This window comes from Sinohyriopsis cumingii, chromosome 13 (genome assembly GCF_028554795.1).
Source record: "Sinohyriopsis cumingii isolate HCF-2022 chromosome 13, ASM2855479v2, whole genome shotgun sequence".
Lineage (NCBI taxonomy): Eukaryota > Metazoa > Mollusca > Bivalvia > Unionida > Unionidae > Sinohyriopsis > Sinohyriopsis cumingii.
Window position 1 is genome coordinate 58,588,751 of NC_142973.1, and position 15,918 is coordinate 58,604,668.

A 15,918-nucleotide genomic window follows, 5' to 3' on the forward strand; every position below is an offset into this window, starting at 1 on the left:
CTCGAATTCATCCACGCTGTCCGTCTCTCGCACAAATCGATTGCAGCATGTCATAGTTATTTTCATCGTACAAATGATTAAAAATAAGCCCATATTCCAAATCTGATCAAAACTGGATAAGAAATAAGGTCTTGCTGATGGACGGACGGACAGATGACGGACACAGGCCATAACAAAAACTCACTTCGCTCAATGAGCAAGTAAGCTAAGGTTTATTTCGTCACACCGAAATATCAAGCTAACTGTTCTTCTTTATACTTTTTTGTGCTGTTTTGGGAAACATTGCTCAGAGTTTAAGAAATATAACAAATACATAGCCACAAGCATCTGTTGTTTCCGTTAACCAACATTACGAACGAGCATGAAAATATTTCTGGTGATCGGAAAATCACACAACGGGAAAGCTTTCTTTATGTATGGAAGCATTTTAAGGGTCATGTAGCGGACTCAGATAAGGTATATTATAACATGTTTCCCCACTGCTGGGATTTCCCACGGAACTGTGTTTGAACCCTTTTTATTGCTAGCACACATACATAGTATGGCAGAAAATTTGAAGTCAATTACTCTTTTATTATCTGAAGATTGCCCTTTAATGGTTTGGGTGTATAGGGGTTAAACTACATGTAATGCAGACAATTCTAATAACGTAGTCACTGAGTTACAAACATCATAACAAAACCAGTCGCCATCACGATCAGCATGATCTTTTGGGACTATTTCCTTCCTCGATGTATCCCGTCCATCATCATTAGTAGCTTTTTAAAATTTTCTTTATTTTTATTGTCGTTATATTAATAATTTCTTTATTTATTTTTGCATTATGTTTTGATATTCACGCCCTTTGATTATTGTGTAAGATGCTTTTTTTATCAACGCTTGCAGAATTTATTGTCTTTGGCTCTTAACTTGTGGCGTGCAAAAGATAAGATTGTGCTGAGTTCGTCATTGGCTTGCATATCTGAAAAAAAAGACCCAAAGACAAACGATTATACGAGTTCAATAATAGCTGACATCTGGCTAATAAATCTGGGGCAGTATAATGCTTTCTGCGGAGGGATTTCCCCCATTGTTGTTGTGCATTTGCTATTAAATAGTTGTGTAAAGGTTTCTCTATTTTAAAATGTTCTCATCCGAATATTTTGACACATCTGCATAAATATTTAAACGTCTTTATACCATAATGTTTTCTGTCAAAGTTGGTAAATTCTGTTCAGCATCTTTTTAAAAACAATAAAGCTGCGTAAATGTTACAAACGGGGAGCACATATAATGGCGGAATGACATCTTGTGCATAAATCTGAAGATCAGCCTTCTCAAAAGCTGAAAATAACACTGTTGATGGATGGACAACGCATAAAAGAAAACGCATATTCGCTTGGTCAAAGTAAACTAAATATATCCGTTTAAGAACACGTTTTGGTCAATTATGTTTCTATTGTGTATAAGTGAAGTCAAGTGATGATGTATATCTGCATTGTAAATTTTTCAGAAAGAAATGCAAATGGTCAAACAATTATGAGCTTTTCCATGCTAAGAAGTGTGTCCATGAAAAGCATTCTGATCAGAAAAGATATCTCCTATCTGACCTTAAATGAATATAACATGGCATCTTAGCAGTAACAGGAATAAAACCGAACAAGAGGTTCAGTGGTCATCGTCGCTTATCTGGCCTTGGAATCATAACTTGGAAACCAGAGACCCATGGTCTTAGATGCACACAAGGCTGTCCAGTGTGACTCATGTAACCTTGAAATCCAAAACGACTGTCAATTCCTTGGTTATTTATTTATACTGAGATTAAAACTACTTCTTGTACCTGGATATGTCCTAAATGTGACATTCTACATTTCTTGGACTCCTTTTTGAAAACAACACATCTGTTCAAATTAAAAAAAAGGTTTTAATTAAATATATCTTAAAAAGGGAAAGAAGTGGAGGCACCCATTGTTATGTATATTAATATTGTGTCTTTACTTTTGATGCATGACTGTAGATTGCAATGATGAACAAAAAGTTTTAAAATCAGTCTTAATAAAGAACCTGTTTACAATTTTGACGTAATTTCCAGTGGATGATTTGAGTCAGGTTATGTTGCGACGGGGATGTATAGTGAACTATGTCACGAGGAGGTATTGCGACATAGATCGTGTAAGAAAATATTGCAATTTTTAGCTTTAATGTGTATAAGGACGAAGAATTGGGCAATCAATTCAATAAATTTCCTACGTTGTTGTTTTAAAATTAGTCTGCAGATGTATTTAATGTTGTGTTTTATATAATTTGAGAGGAATCATTTGTTGGATTATTAATTGGAGCTACAAGGTGTTCACTGACTTATCGACTTAAATATTATGCTGGGCTTATTGTGAATTTAATCAAAGGAGTTCTGGAAAATGCCATTGGGATACATCAAGACTGTTGGCACTTCAGCACATTCAAGACCTGGAATTCATTCGGAACACTCTATTCTTTTGGATATATTACAGAACTTTTAGGATTATTTTGGATTTAATTCATAATTGTGTAAGTTATTCTTAAATTTAAATCATTTCTTAAGTTTCACAAAACTTTTTGGCTTTGCTTCTTTCTGTTACTTAGTTTAAGACCATTGAGTAGTAACAATATACAAACCAAAAAATCAATAGCAATAAACTGAACAACAAATATGACGCTTATATCAATGAATATAAATATCAATGGGGTAAAAAGTTGTAGTCACTTTCTTTAAGAGATGGTGAAAATCGAGACATCATTGCTATACAGGAAACTAACATTGATAACACAGCCACCACCTCTGAGTTATTTCCCGAGGAATGTAGTTATAATGTATACAGGAATGATAGAACCTTACGTGGTGGAGGTCAGCGGGGTATTACTACTGGTATATAAAGGTCTTACACAAATTTCGCTGGTTGAAGTGTACAATAGATCAGAATATGCGTGGGATAAAGTCGTAGTGAATGGACAATTCCACTAAATAAGTAGTTGGTATAGAGGGCCAAGCTGCCACTCCATTAATACTCTCTTGCTGTAAGAGCAGATTGAGAAAATAAAATCTGATAAGAACTGAAATCAACCCCACATATGTGTTATGTGTGATTTTAATTATACCAACGCTAACTGGGCAAACAAAACATTGTTACTTCCCAATTAAGAATTAAAAGACAAATTTTATGAAAATGTTAAAGGTATTTCTTATAATACTGAAGAAGGCTGTGAAAAGCACCAATGAACTATCTTCTCACTGTTGTAGTATGGATATACTGATTTCAAATAAAAAATGTTCATTCATCTATTGCCATCTGAATATAAAGCTTCATACCAAATTTGGTTTCAGTTCATTAATTACTTCAATAGTTATTTGGTCAAGTCAAACTCTGGCCAAAATTGTTAAATGTTGCTCGAAAGCATAATCAAGCTCTGTTTATGCCAAATTTGATTCCAATCTATCATGTCCTTCAAACGTTACTGAAGCAGAAATGGAATGGCAAACTCTGAAGTCAAACAAAAGCCACAATTCTCTAAAGATTTGCCAGAAGACAGCAAAAATCAAATTCACCTAACATAAAGCCTCATACCGAATTGGAACATAGTTCATTATGTCTTTCCAAAGTTATTGAGCAGAAATGAGATGGAAGGGCAAATTTTTAAGTCCAACGGAGGACATAAAACTTTCCAACAAAACCGTTAAATCTGAACTGGACTGAGGTATCTTAAGTCAAACATAAAGATAACATAAATCATGGGATCAACAAATTTTCAGATAGCTACTCATCATGCTGGGCATGTGACTTGGAATGTTTACTTGCCCAACACCATTTGTACTCATCCTATACAGTAACTAATACTGAATGTCATTAAAAAGTAGAATTTTCTAGCCCTTCTGCCAGTAAACAATAAAACAATATACAATAAAACCTGAACTTGACCAAGGCCTTCAACTTTAAACCTTTATATCAAATTTGATGTCACTCCATTAAGTCCTTCAAAGTTATTTAATGGAAATGAATTTTTATGGAGATGATGGCTGAAATGTGAGGTACAGACACAGGCAATGCTTCATGCGAACTCTGCTGAATGCAGAAAAGTCAAAATTGGCAGCCAGGGGAAGGGCTAGAAACCCATCACCATGCAAAGCTATGCCCAGATAAATACAATTTAATTTGATTAGGTTAAATTTATTTTATTCCTTCAAAAAGTAAAATGCATGCTGGTGAAACTTATGCAGAATCAGAACTCAATTCACCATCTACATTCCCATACCTGGAAAGGCTGCATTAAAGAATTTCCCAAGCATTCGGTCTTATACAGTATCTTGCAAAAGAATTACCATAAACCACAGTATCTTACCTTGTATGCCAAATTATTATGAATATTTTATATTAATTTTTTATTTTAAAACTTCAGTTACATATTTTCAAATTATAATTTAACTTTTTAAATATTTAATTAAGTTTATACTAAAACTTCAATTACAAGGATTCATCCAAAGCAACTGATGGTGCCTTTGTGAAAAGTCAAGCGATTCATATATGAAGGAAGCGCCTGATGATTTTAACTTTTTGGCAAACCAGAAAATACCATGAAAGTATATAATTTGGTGACAAAAATAATCAATCTTTGAATACATAAAAATGGATGTCCATATATGAAGCATTTCCAGGATTCTAAGTGATTAACAGATAAGAAAACAAAATGGCGATTACAGCTAAGGTGGAGGTTAAAGAGAGAACATAAAGATAAGCAGTGCGAAGGCTGGTCCATGGCTATTAATTATTGGTTAAGCACTTACATTTTTAAGCTAGATCCTGCAAAAAAAAGTCAAACTTATTTCAAAACATGTATTATTGATGCATCAACAGTTTTTACTATTGTTAGAGAAAACTTTTTAAAATCATCTCCTTCAAACATTGTGCTGTCTCTCCATTGTCATCATTCCAACCATGCAACACGCAATAACCTGTTCAATAACTGCATGAACTTTTTCATGCAACCAGTATGGTTGACAGAAATTTGTTTTGTTGGTATGTAATATTGATAGGATCACACACTGTACAGGTTGAAAAGGGCACTTTCTCATTAACATGCATTTACACTTATTTACTTATTGTGATTTAAATTAATTTTTTGGTTGTTTTCTTACTGGAAAGCACAGATGAATTTTGATGAATAGCCACATCTTTGTGAAAATGGTATTGTGACCTAAATTTTTGGCCCTGTAATTTTTAGGTTGAGTCTAAATTATGGTAATTAACACAGTGATTCATTTCATACAAAACTGTGTACAAGTATCCCAAGAACAGGTCACTCTAACTTACTTTCAAAAGTGATTCTTGTAGTACAGAACAAGTACATTACATATTATTGCATGCCAATAAATAGATCATCAACTGCAGTGGTCATGTCATTGTTTTTTCATAAATATATCTGAAAAGTACATAAGACATACTTTGCATGTTGACATACTTTGCATTCCAAGGTCATAATTTTTTTATCTGCGAGTTAAATGAAATTGTGAAAATGAAATGAAGCTAGTCCAACACCATCATCCCAAAAGTGGGTCAAATGAACTATTTTTCATACACTTGGCAATGATCCTACACACACTGCAAAACTTTTCCACAGTAAGGTCCAAATAATATTACCCTTTTATAACGGTGGCCTTTATAAAGAGGTTTATGTAGTATTTGAACAGCCTTTTGGAGACAATAACATGTGAACAGTCTACTGGAAAGTGCAGGTTAAAGAGCGGCTAGTTTAGGAAAGTTTCACTATATAAATGGGCTCTAAACAACACAAGTAGGTCACAATGACCCAGTTTCCATGTACCTCAGCAATGACTAGATAGCCTTGGCTAAATTATGCCCCCTTTTAAAAGATTATTATCCAATGACAACTGGTGGCTAAAGTGTTTTAAAGACGTTAGAAACCACGGATCTGTTTTGGTTTGAATATCACAGTTGGAGTTCTTTTACAGCGCTTTGAACACATTGATATATCATACAGAGGAAATGAGAGCTAAGTACATTTACCAAGGACACACCAAAGCAGCCAACCCAGATTGGTCTGGGTATCAAACTCACAAGCCTTGAATTACAAATCTGGCACTCTACCAAAAGCACAAGCATTGCTCCTGTTTAAATATAAAGAGAATCAGACTACTAATCAAGGAACCAATGATATTAAACCTAGATCACTATTTCAGCAAAAAATACACACATACACACCCCAAAAAATAAATCTGCTACATTTGTGTTTGCAAAATATGCTCCACTTCAATTTAAAAGAATCAAAGTTGGCAGAGTTCAAAATTTTATGAAAAAGAAAGATGGAACAAGAGGCCCAAATGGGCCTAATATTTCTCACCTAGTTTACATAACTTGACAGCTGACCATTTCACAAAGCAGACTTGTATATTATGGTAGGAACACAACCAAACTTTTCATCAAGGTTAGTTTTTAAATTTTACAGTAGTGTGTAAAAAAAAACTTTCAAAACTAAGGACACACTTAATCTGCATACTAGTCTCTTGTTCTTAAGTTATCCAAGATTGTTAAAAAAAATTATGTCTACAGATGAATCTTTAATTTATTGTGTACAACGTCACATGACTTTTATAAGAACTTAAACTGTATTTCATAAGTTGCTTTTTTAAGTCTGTATTTTTTTAAATTTTGGCTAATAAATCTGTGTTTCCTGAGGAATGTATATTGGGATATTGTTTTGAAAAGCAGGAACCACAGTGGCTCAGTAGTCAATATGACCAGACTGAAAGGGTGTGGATTTGAGTCCTTCCATTGGACCAGCCTGAGACAGCTACAAAGGTGAGTCACTGGGCATGGCACTCCCTTCCAATCACCTTGGCGCTAAATAACCAGCTAGTGTTGCTGTGCCATAAAGCTCCAAACCAAACCAAACCAATTTATTAAAAACTAAAAATACACAATAAAGATTTCAAAATTTGTGCTTGTCACAGAATAAGGCAAGAAATAACTTTGTTTCGCCTTAGAATGATTTGATAATATTTTGGTCGTACATGCGTACAACATTACCTAAGGTGGACAATTGTTTTTCTAGTTAAGCAACTGAACTAGCATGCATCTCATTGTAGACTGCTTGCGGCGAGAGACACAAAAAGCACTGCATGCACAGGTATTTTACCCTTATTACCGGTAATACTCATTCTCCTGTAGATTTTAGGCAAGCAACTTCTCTAATTGACACAATGGTCTTTTGGATCTTGTCAAGGAGTGTATGTTCTCCATTTTTGTTCTAAGCCATAGGGGTGTTACATTTTTATTTTATTTGATATGTGAAGCATATAAAGTTTTTACTGTCGTAGCGTGAAATGTTGCCTTTACCACTATGTGGATTTGAAACATGAACTTTTGAAATGTTACAGGTTGCTATTAAGAGTTTAATTTAGTAGCATGTATCTGTAATTTTAATTCCGTGCCTGTTATTATGACCAGTTTGGTTTTAATGTAGCTGTCTGTATGTATGTGTGTGTGGGTATATCAGGCTGTTTGTCAGGCTGTCTGTATGTCTGTATGGGTATGGAAGCAGGTGTGACCATCAAGGCCATACAAGGACAGAGCTGCTGATTTGTAAACTTGTGTGCATGATGGATCCATGAAAGGGTGTGTGGCAAATACAAGTGTGGGCCAACCCAAGAATTCAGGAGAACTGTGTGGTTTGACAATGGACACATGAACCAGGTCAAAATGTTTCCTTTGCAAGTTTTTACAAGTATTTATGAGTCATACGTGGTTGTGAACCATACGGCTGTACAAATGACTGAATCATGAGTCATACGTTTGGTACAGATGTTTTGCTGATTACAACTGAACATATTTGTTTCAAGTGATTATATTGTTTCAATTGAGTATAATTGAGTTACTTTCACTACATGAGATTATTTGAATATTACTTTCATTACATGAGATTATTTGAATCTCACTTTCATTATGTGAGATCATGTGAATCTTACTTTCACTACATGAGATTACATGAGATATGAATCTTACCTTCATTAAATGAGAATATATGAATCACATTTTTGTTTTCCCATTTGTGAATGTTTGTGTAAAGTAAATGAATGAGTTCAGAGCATGAATGAATCACACTGTATTTGTAGAGTATATACATATTTGTATTAATTCATTTCATAAACTTCCCTCTTTCATCACATGGTGTTGTGTTGTCATTTAATCCAAGCATCCATTCAGGTCCTGTTAATGTTGTTGTGGGTTTGACACAATTTATCAGGACATGAAAGGATATACATGGCAGCCAGTATATCTGGTATAGGAACAACCAACAACCCACAGGAAGTTTTCTCATATGCCCAGGTTGGATACATCAGAGACTCAGCCCCATGCAGACAGAAGTGAGATGTCAGTAATCTGTAAAGGCTAGAGCCTTAGAACTACTCTGCCATCTCAAATTTTGTGGGTAATGACACTGGATCTATGAAATGCAATAAAATAGTGCAAAATATATGTGACAACAGATACAAAACAATTGTTTCAAGCACTTTGACATAGTAATTCTAGCATTCTATTGCACCAAACACATTAAACATGCTTCCAAATTTTTAAGAATTTCAAATGTATCCAAGTTTTGAGAATCTATTCACTGGAAATAAATTTATAAACTCTGCCAAAGCTTTTACAAGAAAAATGTTTTTAATGGAGTAAAATCAATATTAGAATTTTTTTTAATTTGCAATCAAATATCTATAATTGTGTGAAGAAATTATCAGCTTGGAATTAGAACCATAATCTCCTGATAGGTAACAAGCTCAGCCAATGAGATGCAAGATCACATCATTAATATTCACTGATTTAACTCACACTTGAATTTGTCCAAGATGTGATGAAATAATCCCTTTATCTATATTTGATCAAACCTGCATAAAAAGCAAGGTCCCATGAGTAAAGAAGGAAAATGCGGACAAAGACACATGGATATACCATTAACTCACTGGGTCTGTAAAAAAAAATATATAATCAGGTCATATGCTTAAAGCAATTCTAGTGAATTTGCCTATTTTAAGTGCAACACTACAAAAAATGGATTTTCACTTTGTTGTTGTTGTTCTAGGGTTTAACGCCATTTTTCAGCACAAAATAGGCTATACATGGCGGCCAGTATAACTGGTGGAGGAAGAAACCTGGCAAACCCAGGGAAGAACCACCGACCCACGAGAAGCTACTGGCAGGCTTTCCCACGTACCCACGCTAGCTGAGCCTTGGACTCGAACCGGATTTTCACTTTGATAAACTGCTTTAATTGACATAAAAATCTAAGCTGTATCAAGATGTTAACTTGATCATTTCACCAAGTAGGTCTATGTTGTATTGTAAACTTTTTCCCATGATTTTGGTTTTACTATATCCTGCATCTTTCAATTTATGTGTGTGAAAAAGTAGTCCTAGAGGTGAGTTGAACAAATAATGCACATTCTGAATCCCAGTAATATTTTTGAACAATGGATCTCCATTGGAAATTCCTGTGTAGTATTACATGGTTTGCTTGCTTTGAGTAGTTGATGCACCATATACATGGATTTTGATGAGACTGTTTACACTGTTTCAATCTAAAGTGTGTTGATTTAACTAAAGTAGCATTCCAGTTGTTGGGTATTTGTGTGAAGGGATGATTACTGGATACAGACATTTTACTAAATCTAGACTACAATGGTGTTCCTGTGAATAATAACGATTCAAGATAGCCAGATATTTGTATCTGATTTGGAAGAAAGCTGTGGTTGGATAGCCTTCTGTCAGTTAGGAAACCGGATCAGTTGACATTCTTTTTTTTTAAAAAGTTTATTTGCTCTTTTTTATAGGCCATTTAAACCAAGCTTGTCAAGGAGTTGGTTTGCCAACAATAGGTTTGGACCCCACAGCCTCTATCCATTGCCCAATACTCTTAACTTCATTTGCAATCATAAAATGATGTCTTTTGGGATAATTTGGCCATATTCAGACTTTTTTTCTCAATACCTCTAGGGCAATCATTTGGAAAGGTGGCAGCCAAATACAAGAAAGAAAAAGGTTCCAAAAGCTGGGGCAAGGAAAATGAGAAAACTGTGCAAGATTTTCATGGGTTTATTTGAACCAATCAAATTTATAAAAACTAAAAACATGCTGACATATAGCAAAATATTAAATGGCACACTGTGTGTAAAGTATAACAACTTAGTAATAAGATCAAATAGTGTTCAGAAGCTCAGGCAGTCAGATCCAAAATCACCCAATTAAAATGCATGAGCTTTGCTCATAACTGTATACATTCAAAATCTTGATGAATTAAGCCTATTGAACATGTTTTCTCAAACTGTACCAGAAATACAATCTCTAGAGTGGCAACAAAGCCAATCACATGCAAAGATCAATTCACGAGTATGTGTGTATTTTGGTTTTGTGCGTGTGATTTAGATTTTTAATGTAGCTTTAAAAAATTTTCAGTCATATTGCAATGATGTCTGCAATGTGACAGTTTACAGCGATGTCCAGCACGGGGGCATCAAGCCAGAGACATGTAGCATTATGTCCCACCCAGTCACATTATCCTGACACCAGGCCGACCAGCTCTAACATTAACCTCTTAATGCTGAGTGCCTGAGCGAGGCAGCTGTTAGTACCATTTTTTAAGTCTTTGGTATGACTAGGCCAGGGTTCAGACCCAAGACCTCCCACAATTGAGGGAGAAACTATAACCACTAGACCACTGGAGCGGTCCAATCTTGGTCATTATTTAACTCATGTGAGATTTTGATGATTTAAACATAAATAATAAGCTTGATCAAAATCAAATAACAAATAATGGCCTCCAGATAATCCAATAACCTCACTAATATGCATGAATTTCACTCATTAATGAACCAATCCATTAGCCCATATCTCAAGATGGATAAAAACGGTATCAGAAATACTGCCTCCAGAGTGATAACATGCCAGTTGAATGCAATTAGGATGTGTTAATCTAAGTCAACATCAAATATATTCAAAGTCTGATTGAAAATCTGATATAAAAAAATGGCTTACAGATCGGAAACAACATTAGCCATCAGATGGAAGATCACCTCTTGTTCATTATCCAACTCACCCAAGATTTTGATGATATAAACTCATATTCCAAGTTTCATCAAAATCGGATGAGAAACATTGACTCCAGTGCGGTAAAAAGCTTTTGGTAATAGACGGACAATGCATGAGAGATGCAGCACCTTAAAGCCAGGTGAGTTAAAAAAAATGGAAAAATTACCTTAGTGGCATAAAAGTCTAATATGATCATCTACCTATACTTAAATATATACCTGACATTTTACATCAAGATGATTTTGTGTAACCTTTCTAACAAGCTTCTCAGGAAAGACATGATGTTCTAAACCACAAATATATGAATATAAGGAAGGATGAATATCTCAACAAATTAAGCATACTCTCTGCAAGCAGTATGAATGTATGGAAGGATGAACAGACATGACCAAGTTATGGATCCCCATCTGCAAACAGTATGAATGTATGGATGGATGAACAGACATGACCAAGTTATGGATCCCCATCTGCAAGCAGTATGAATGTATGGAAGGATGAACAGACATGACCAAGTTATGGATCCCCATCTGCAAGCAGTATGAATGTACGGAAGGATAAACAGGCATGACCAAGTTATGGATCCCCATCTGCAAGCAGTATGAATGTATGGAAGGATGAACAGACATGACCAAGTTATGGATCCCCATCTGCAAGCAGTATGAATGTATGGACGGATGAACAGACATGACCAAGTTATGGATCCCCCTCTACAAGCAGTATGAATGTATGGCAATGCACTGTTCCATGAAACCTTTTTAATTTGCTTAGTGTGTTTCTTTATGGCCACGTCATATTTGTAATTGGTAATTACTTAGTGTGTTTCTTTATGGCCATGTCATATTTGTAATTGGTAATTACTCAGTGTGTTTCTTTATGGCCATGTCATATTTGTAATTGCAATTACTTAGTGTGTTTCTTTATGGCCATGTCATATTTCTAACTGGTAATTACTTATTGTGTTTCTTTATGGCTACGTCATATTTGTAATTGGTAATTACTTTGCATAAAGCTTAGAGGCCAATGTGTAAATCACTTTTGACAAAAATATAGTAAATATTTATGACTTTATTATCAGATTTTATTCATAAGAGCTTCATATGTTTTGCATGTACATGTATTACCAAAAGAGTTTCAAAAGTCTCACTTTCCTATCTGTTTCAAGTAGAATTCATTGTAACTGCACCTTATAAAATGAACACCTCTTTAAAACAGTACACTATTATGAACAATAACAATGGTTAAAAAGAAAGTCTTTACAAACATGAATTTATTTCATTTTAATAGTGAATACCTTTGGCATGCAAAAAATGTAAATATAAACACTTTGCAAACTTTTTAAAGCAATGTTCATGTTTAATTATTATGTGTTGACCTTAATTAATCTACAATCTACATCACTGGACAATATATCTTTACACAAAGCCAAAATTGAAAAAGAACTAAAAGAAAGTAAGGATAAAAAGATAATGGGTTTGTTGTTACTTTAAATTACAAGAAAACACTTGAATAGTTAGTCTGTTTCAATGCACACACAGCCTATCAAGTACAAATCATTTAAACTGGCTTACAATGGCTTTAAAAACACATACATACATCTGTTGCTTATGCCCCCAAAAAAACTAATGCTGAGGGAGACAACCATATCTTCTTTACATGATTTCATTCCCTTGTCATGATTATGAACAAATACTGAGATTAGATACATGTGTATTTTACAAGCAAATGAAGAATTAAAAGCTCTGTTGGTCATAACTCCACTAACATACATGAACAAAAGCCAGTAATAAAATGGGTTCTTACTATACATAAAAATGTCAAGATGCAGTTATTTACTGGTGGGTCTTTAAGAAGTAAGAAGAGTCCCTCAAAGGGACTCCTCCTCTGCTGGTTGAAAAGAACTTCCAGACATAAGACGATTTCTTATGTCTTTTTATTCCATCTAACTACTGAGTATTAAAACGATTTCTGATATTCTTAAGAAACTCCAAAATGCTAAATTTGGTAACAAAAATAATTTCTTACAAGTCAGAGTAAACATGCCCTCAAGATGTATGTACAGTACAAGAATTATCTGCCATGGCCTTTGGATGCTGACCTGATACCATGGACAGAAATCACTGAACCTGTCTCAGACAATATCAAGATTTACATACATGCTTGGTCTGGTTAAATTATTAATTCATACTTTGAGGGGGAGAAAAACAAAGTTCTGTAAGCAGTCTTTTTAACTTATTCACATATATCCAGAAACTAGGCTTGATAATTAAAAAAAAATCTATCTACATTTTGTTTTATAGTACTCACATTCCAGCACAACTAAAAACCCGAATCAAGACCTTGGATCTAAAAATCAATGTCAGAGTGCTGACTATGGACTTGTTCAATGGAATGCAACTAAATACAAATTCTGGTCAAATATTACTTATATATGTTGAAATCACTGTGTTCATATGCTCAATGAAGCATAAAAATGGAAGCAAAGCCCTTTGAGTCAAACCCAAGGTTAATTAGGTATGGTTTGCAAAACTAGACCTTAAAATGAATGTGTGTATAAAGTTGTTACAACGCTCAATAATACAGGGCTAGTAAAGATAACAAACTTGTGCTAACAGACAGATGACCATGAAGCATGGAATATGAACAACAGTCCATCACTCTTTTTATCTATGACCGACAAAGCTAAACAAAACATCTATTATGCAGTAAACATGATTACTGGCTGTAACAACATTAAATCTATTTCATGTCAGAAATTTGTCCCTTTTGGCAATAATAAAGAAATTCATAGGCCAGATATCATAACCATTCTTCCATTAAACATTCATGATTCTCAGGAACCAATTTTGTAGACAATCCAATCATACAGATAATTCTTCAAACTCACATGAAGTTTTCAAACCTATGTTGTAGACAATCAATTCATAAAAAAAATTCTTCAAGCTCATATGAAAGTTTCAAATCTAATTATATTTATTCACCACATTCTAAACTTCCATGCTAATATGTACATCTGGAAGTAGATAACTGATGAGGTCAGGCAACTCAACTGTGCATAAGAAAACATTATGGTGATGAAACGTTACAGCAGTAAACTTACTTGTGTAATAAACATCCGGATACTGAGTAGCACTATTTATTGTTTTATTTTTTATTGACACAACAAGACTTCCTCAAGACAAAATCTAGACTTCAAGACTTCCTTGAGACTAAATCTAGACAGACTCCTTCAAGATAAAATCAAGACTCCTTCAGGTCTTTCTCAAAAACAAAAAATCAAGACTTCTTAAAGACTTCCTCAAGACAAAATCTAGACTTATTCAAGACAAAATCTAGACTTCTTCAAGATATCCTCAACACAAAAACTGAATGTTATATTTTGGACATAAAATAAGAAACTGGTGAACAGAAAGTTAACACTCTGCAAATTTAAAAAATCAAGACATCAAACACAGTATCATGATGAATTAATATAAATCATTCAAACTTACACATCCTTACTGGTACCTATAACACAAAAATAAATGTTTGTAATGCCATAATCATGTGTGCTTCATTACAGAAAAGAGAATTATGGTTCAGTGTATAGACTATTAACAAACAAAAAAGATTTGCATTTTAAATTCCATAACCAGCACAGAACATCAAATGAAATTGAGAAATAAAAACTAACAAATATCCACTCTTGAAACAAAGTTCACCTTAATGCTAAATCAATTTGATTACAATCAAGATTACTTTTAACATGCAAATTTGTCAGACTCAGGCTAAAAACCTATCAGATGAAGTGCTGCATTTTGTGTTAGGGAGAGTTATGGTCAAAAACCATATGTTGTAAAACTGGTAAATCAAAAGGTCAACCGAACATGACCTTATATCAGTGTCCATCTGATCTCAATTGATCCTTGAAATGTTGCAACATGAAACCCCTTTCAATAACAACTTCAGCAGAATGCAGTGCACATGAAGATTCACAAAGATGGATCTCTCTTTACACAACATGGCTTGAAATATTCACATTCTAAATGCATAATTACTGACACAAGTTTGCTCTAAAATTCTTCTTGTAGCCAACAACATATAAATTACACACAGAGTGGCCAAATATCCAGACCGACCACCAAGTTTTTATAATGCAATAAATCTAATTTTAACCTCTTATCTTCCCATTTTAAAAGGCCACTCATTCTGTGCAGAAGGGATGGGCCATCCACAAAGTTTCATACAGCTTTGTTATGTACGACTAATCTTATGGGTTGGAAATCACTTTTATTTTTCTTCAATTAGTGACCTTGACCTTCTAAATTGTATTTCTAAAACTGTTGGGCTTTTTCCTTACCCCATGTGCAAGCCATTCACACACTTTGGTCCAAGTTTGTGACATTGAACAGAAACCTTTGTTTCTTCTTTCAATCAGTTATTCTGACCTTTGACCTATTAACCCCAAAATTGAAAGGTTTCTTCCTTATCCCAAATGCATGCTCTCGGTAAACTTAGTATCAAAATTGAGACATTATGAGGAAGTGCAACAAGGAAAAGATGGACCTCATGGTACAATGATACATTCTGTCTAGTGATGGGCATATACAAACAAGTCCATGTACAGATGATATTAGTCTTAATATCTCATTAAGACTAAAGCTTATTAAAACATAAATAATGGTCTGAGATAAAAATATACAAAGTGGGAAATGCTATACCATAGAACTGGATTCTCCCAGTTTGTCTGCTACCTGAAAAAAAAATCAAAATTGGCTTCCATTAGGGAGAGATTATCCAACTTGAAAAAAAATAGATTATTCTAATTACA

At 34.2% G+C, this 15,918-nt stretch overlaps 1 protein-coding gene across 2 annotated transcripts in view; it reads right to left on the reverse strand.

Moving 5' to 3' along the window:
- Window positions 1-552: 552 nt before the first annotated feature.
- The window catches only part of LOC149785652 (vesicle transport protein GOT1B-like), a 40,353-nt gene continuing 24,987 nt past the window's right edge, over window positions 553-15,918 (reverse strand). The window contains exons 5-7 of one of the 2 annotated variants that reach the window (XM_089979478.1): window positions 15,809-15,841; window positions 4,796-4,811; window positions 553-961 (exon numbers count right to left, since the gene is read on the reverse strand). In XM_089979478.1, coding sequence (XP_089835604.1) covers window positions 4,800-4,811; window positions 15,809-15,841 — 45 coding nt within the window. In that variant the 3' untranslated portion in view covers window positions 553-961; window positions 4,796-4,799. Of the gene's footprint in view, window positions 962-4,795; window positions 4,812-10,103; window positions 15,842-15,918 lie in introns of those variants that run through there. The other variant, XM_089979480.1, reaches the window with a different exon arrangement.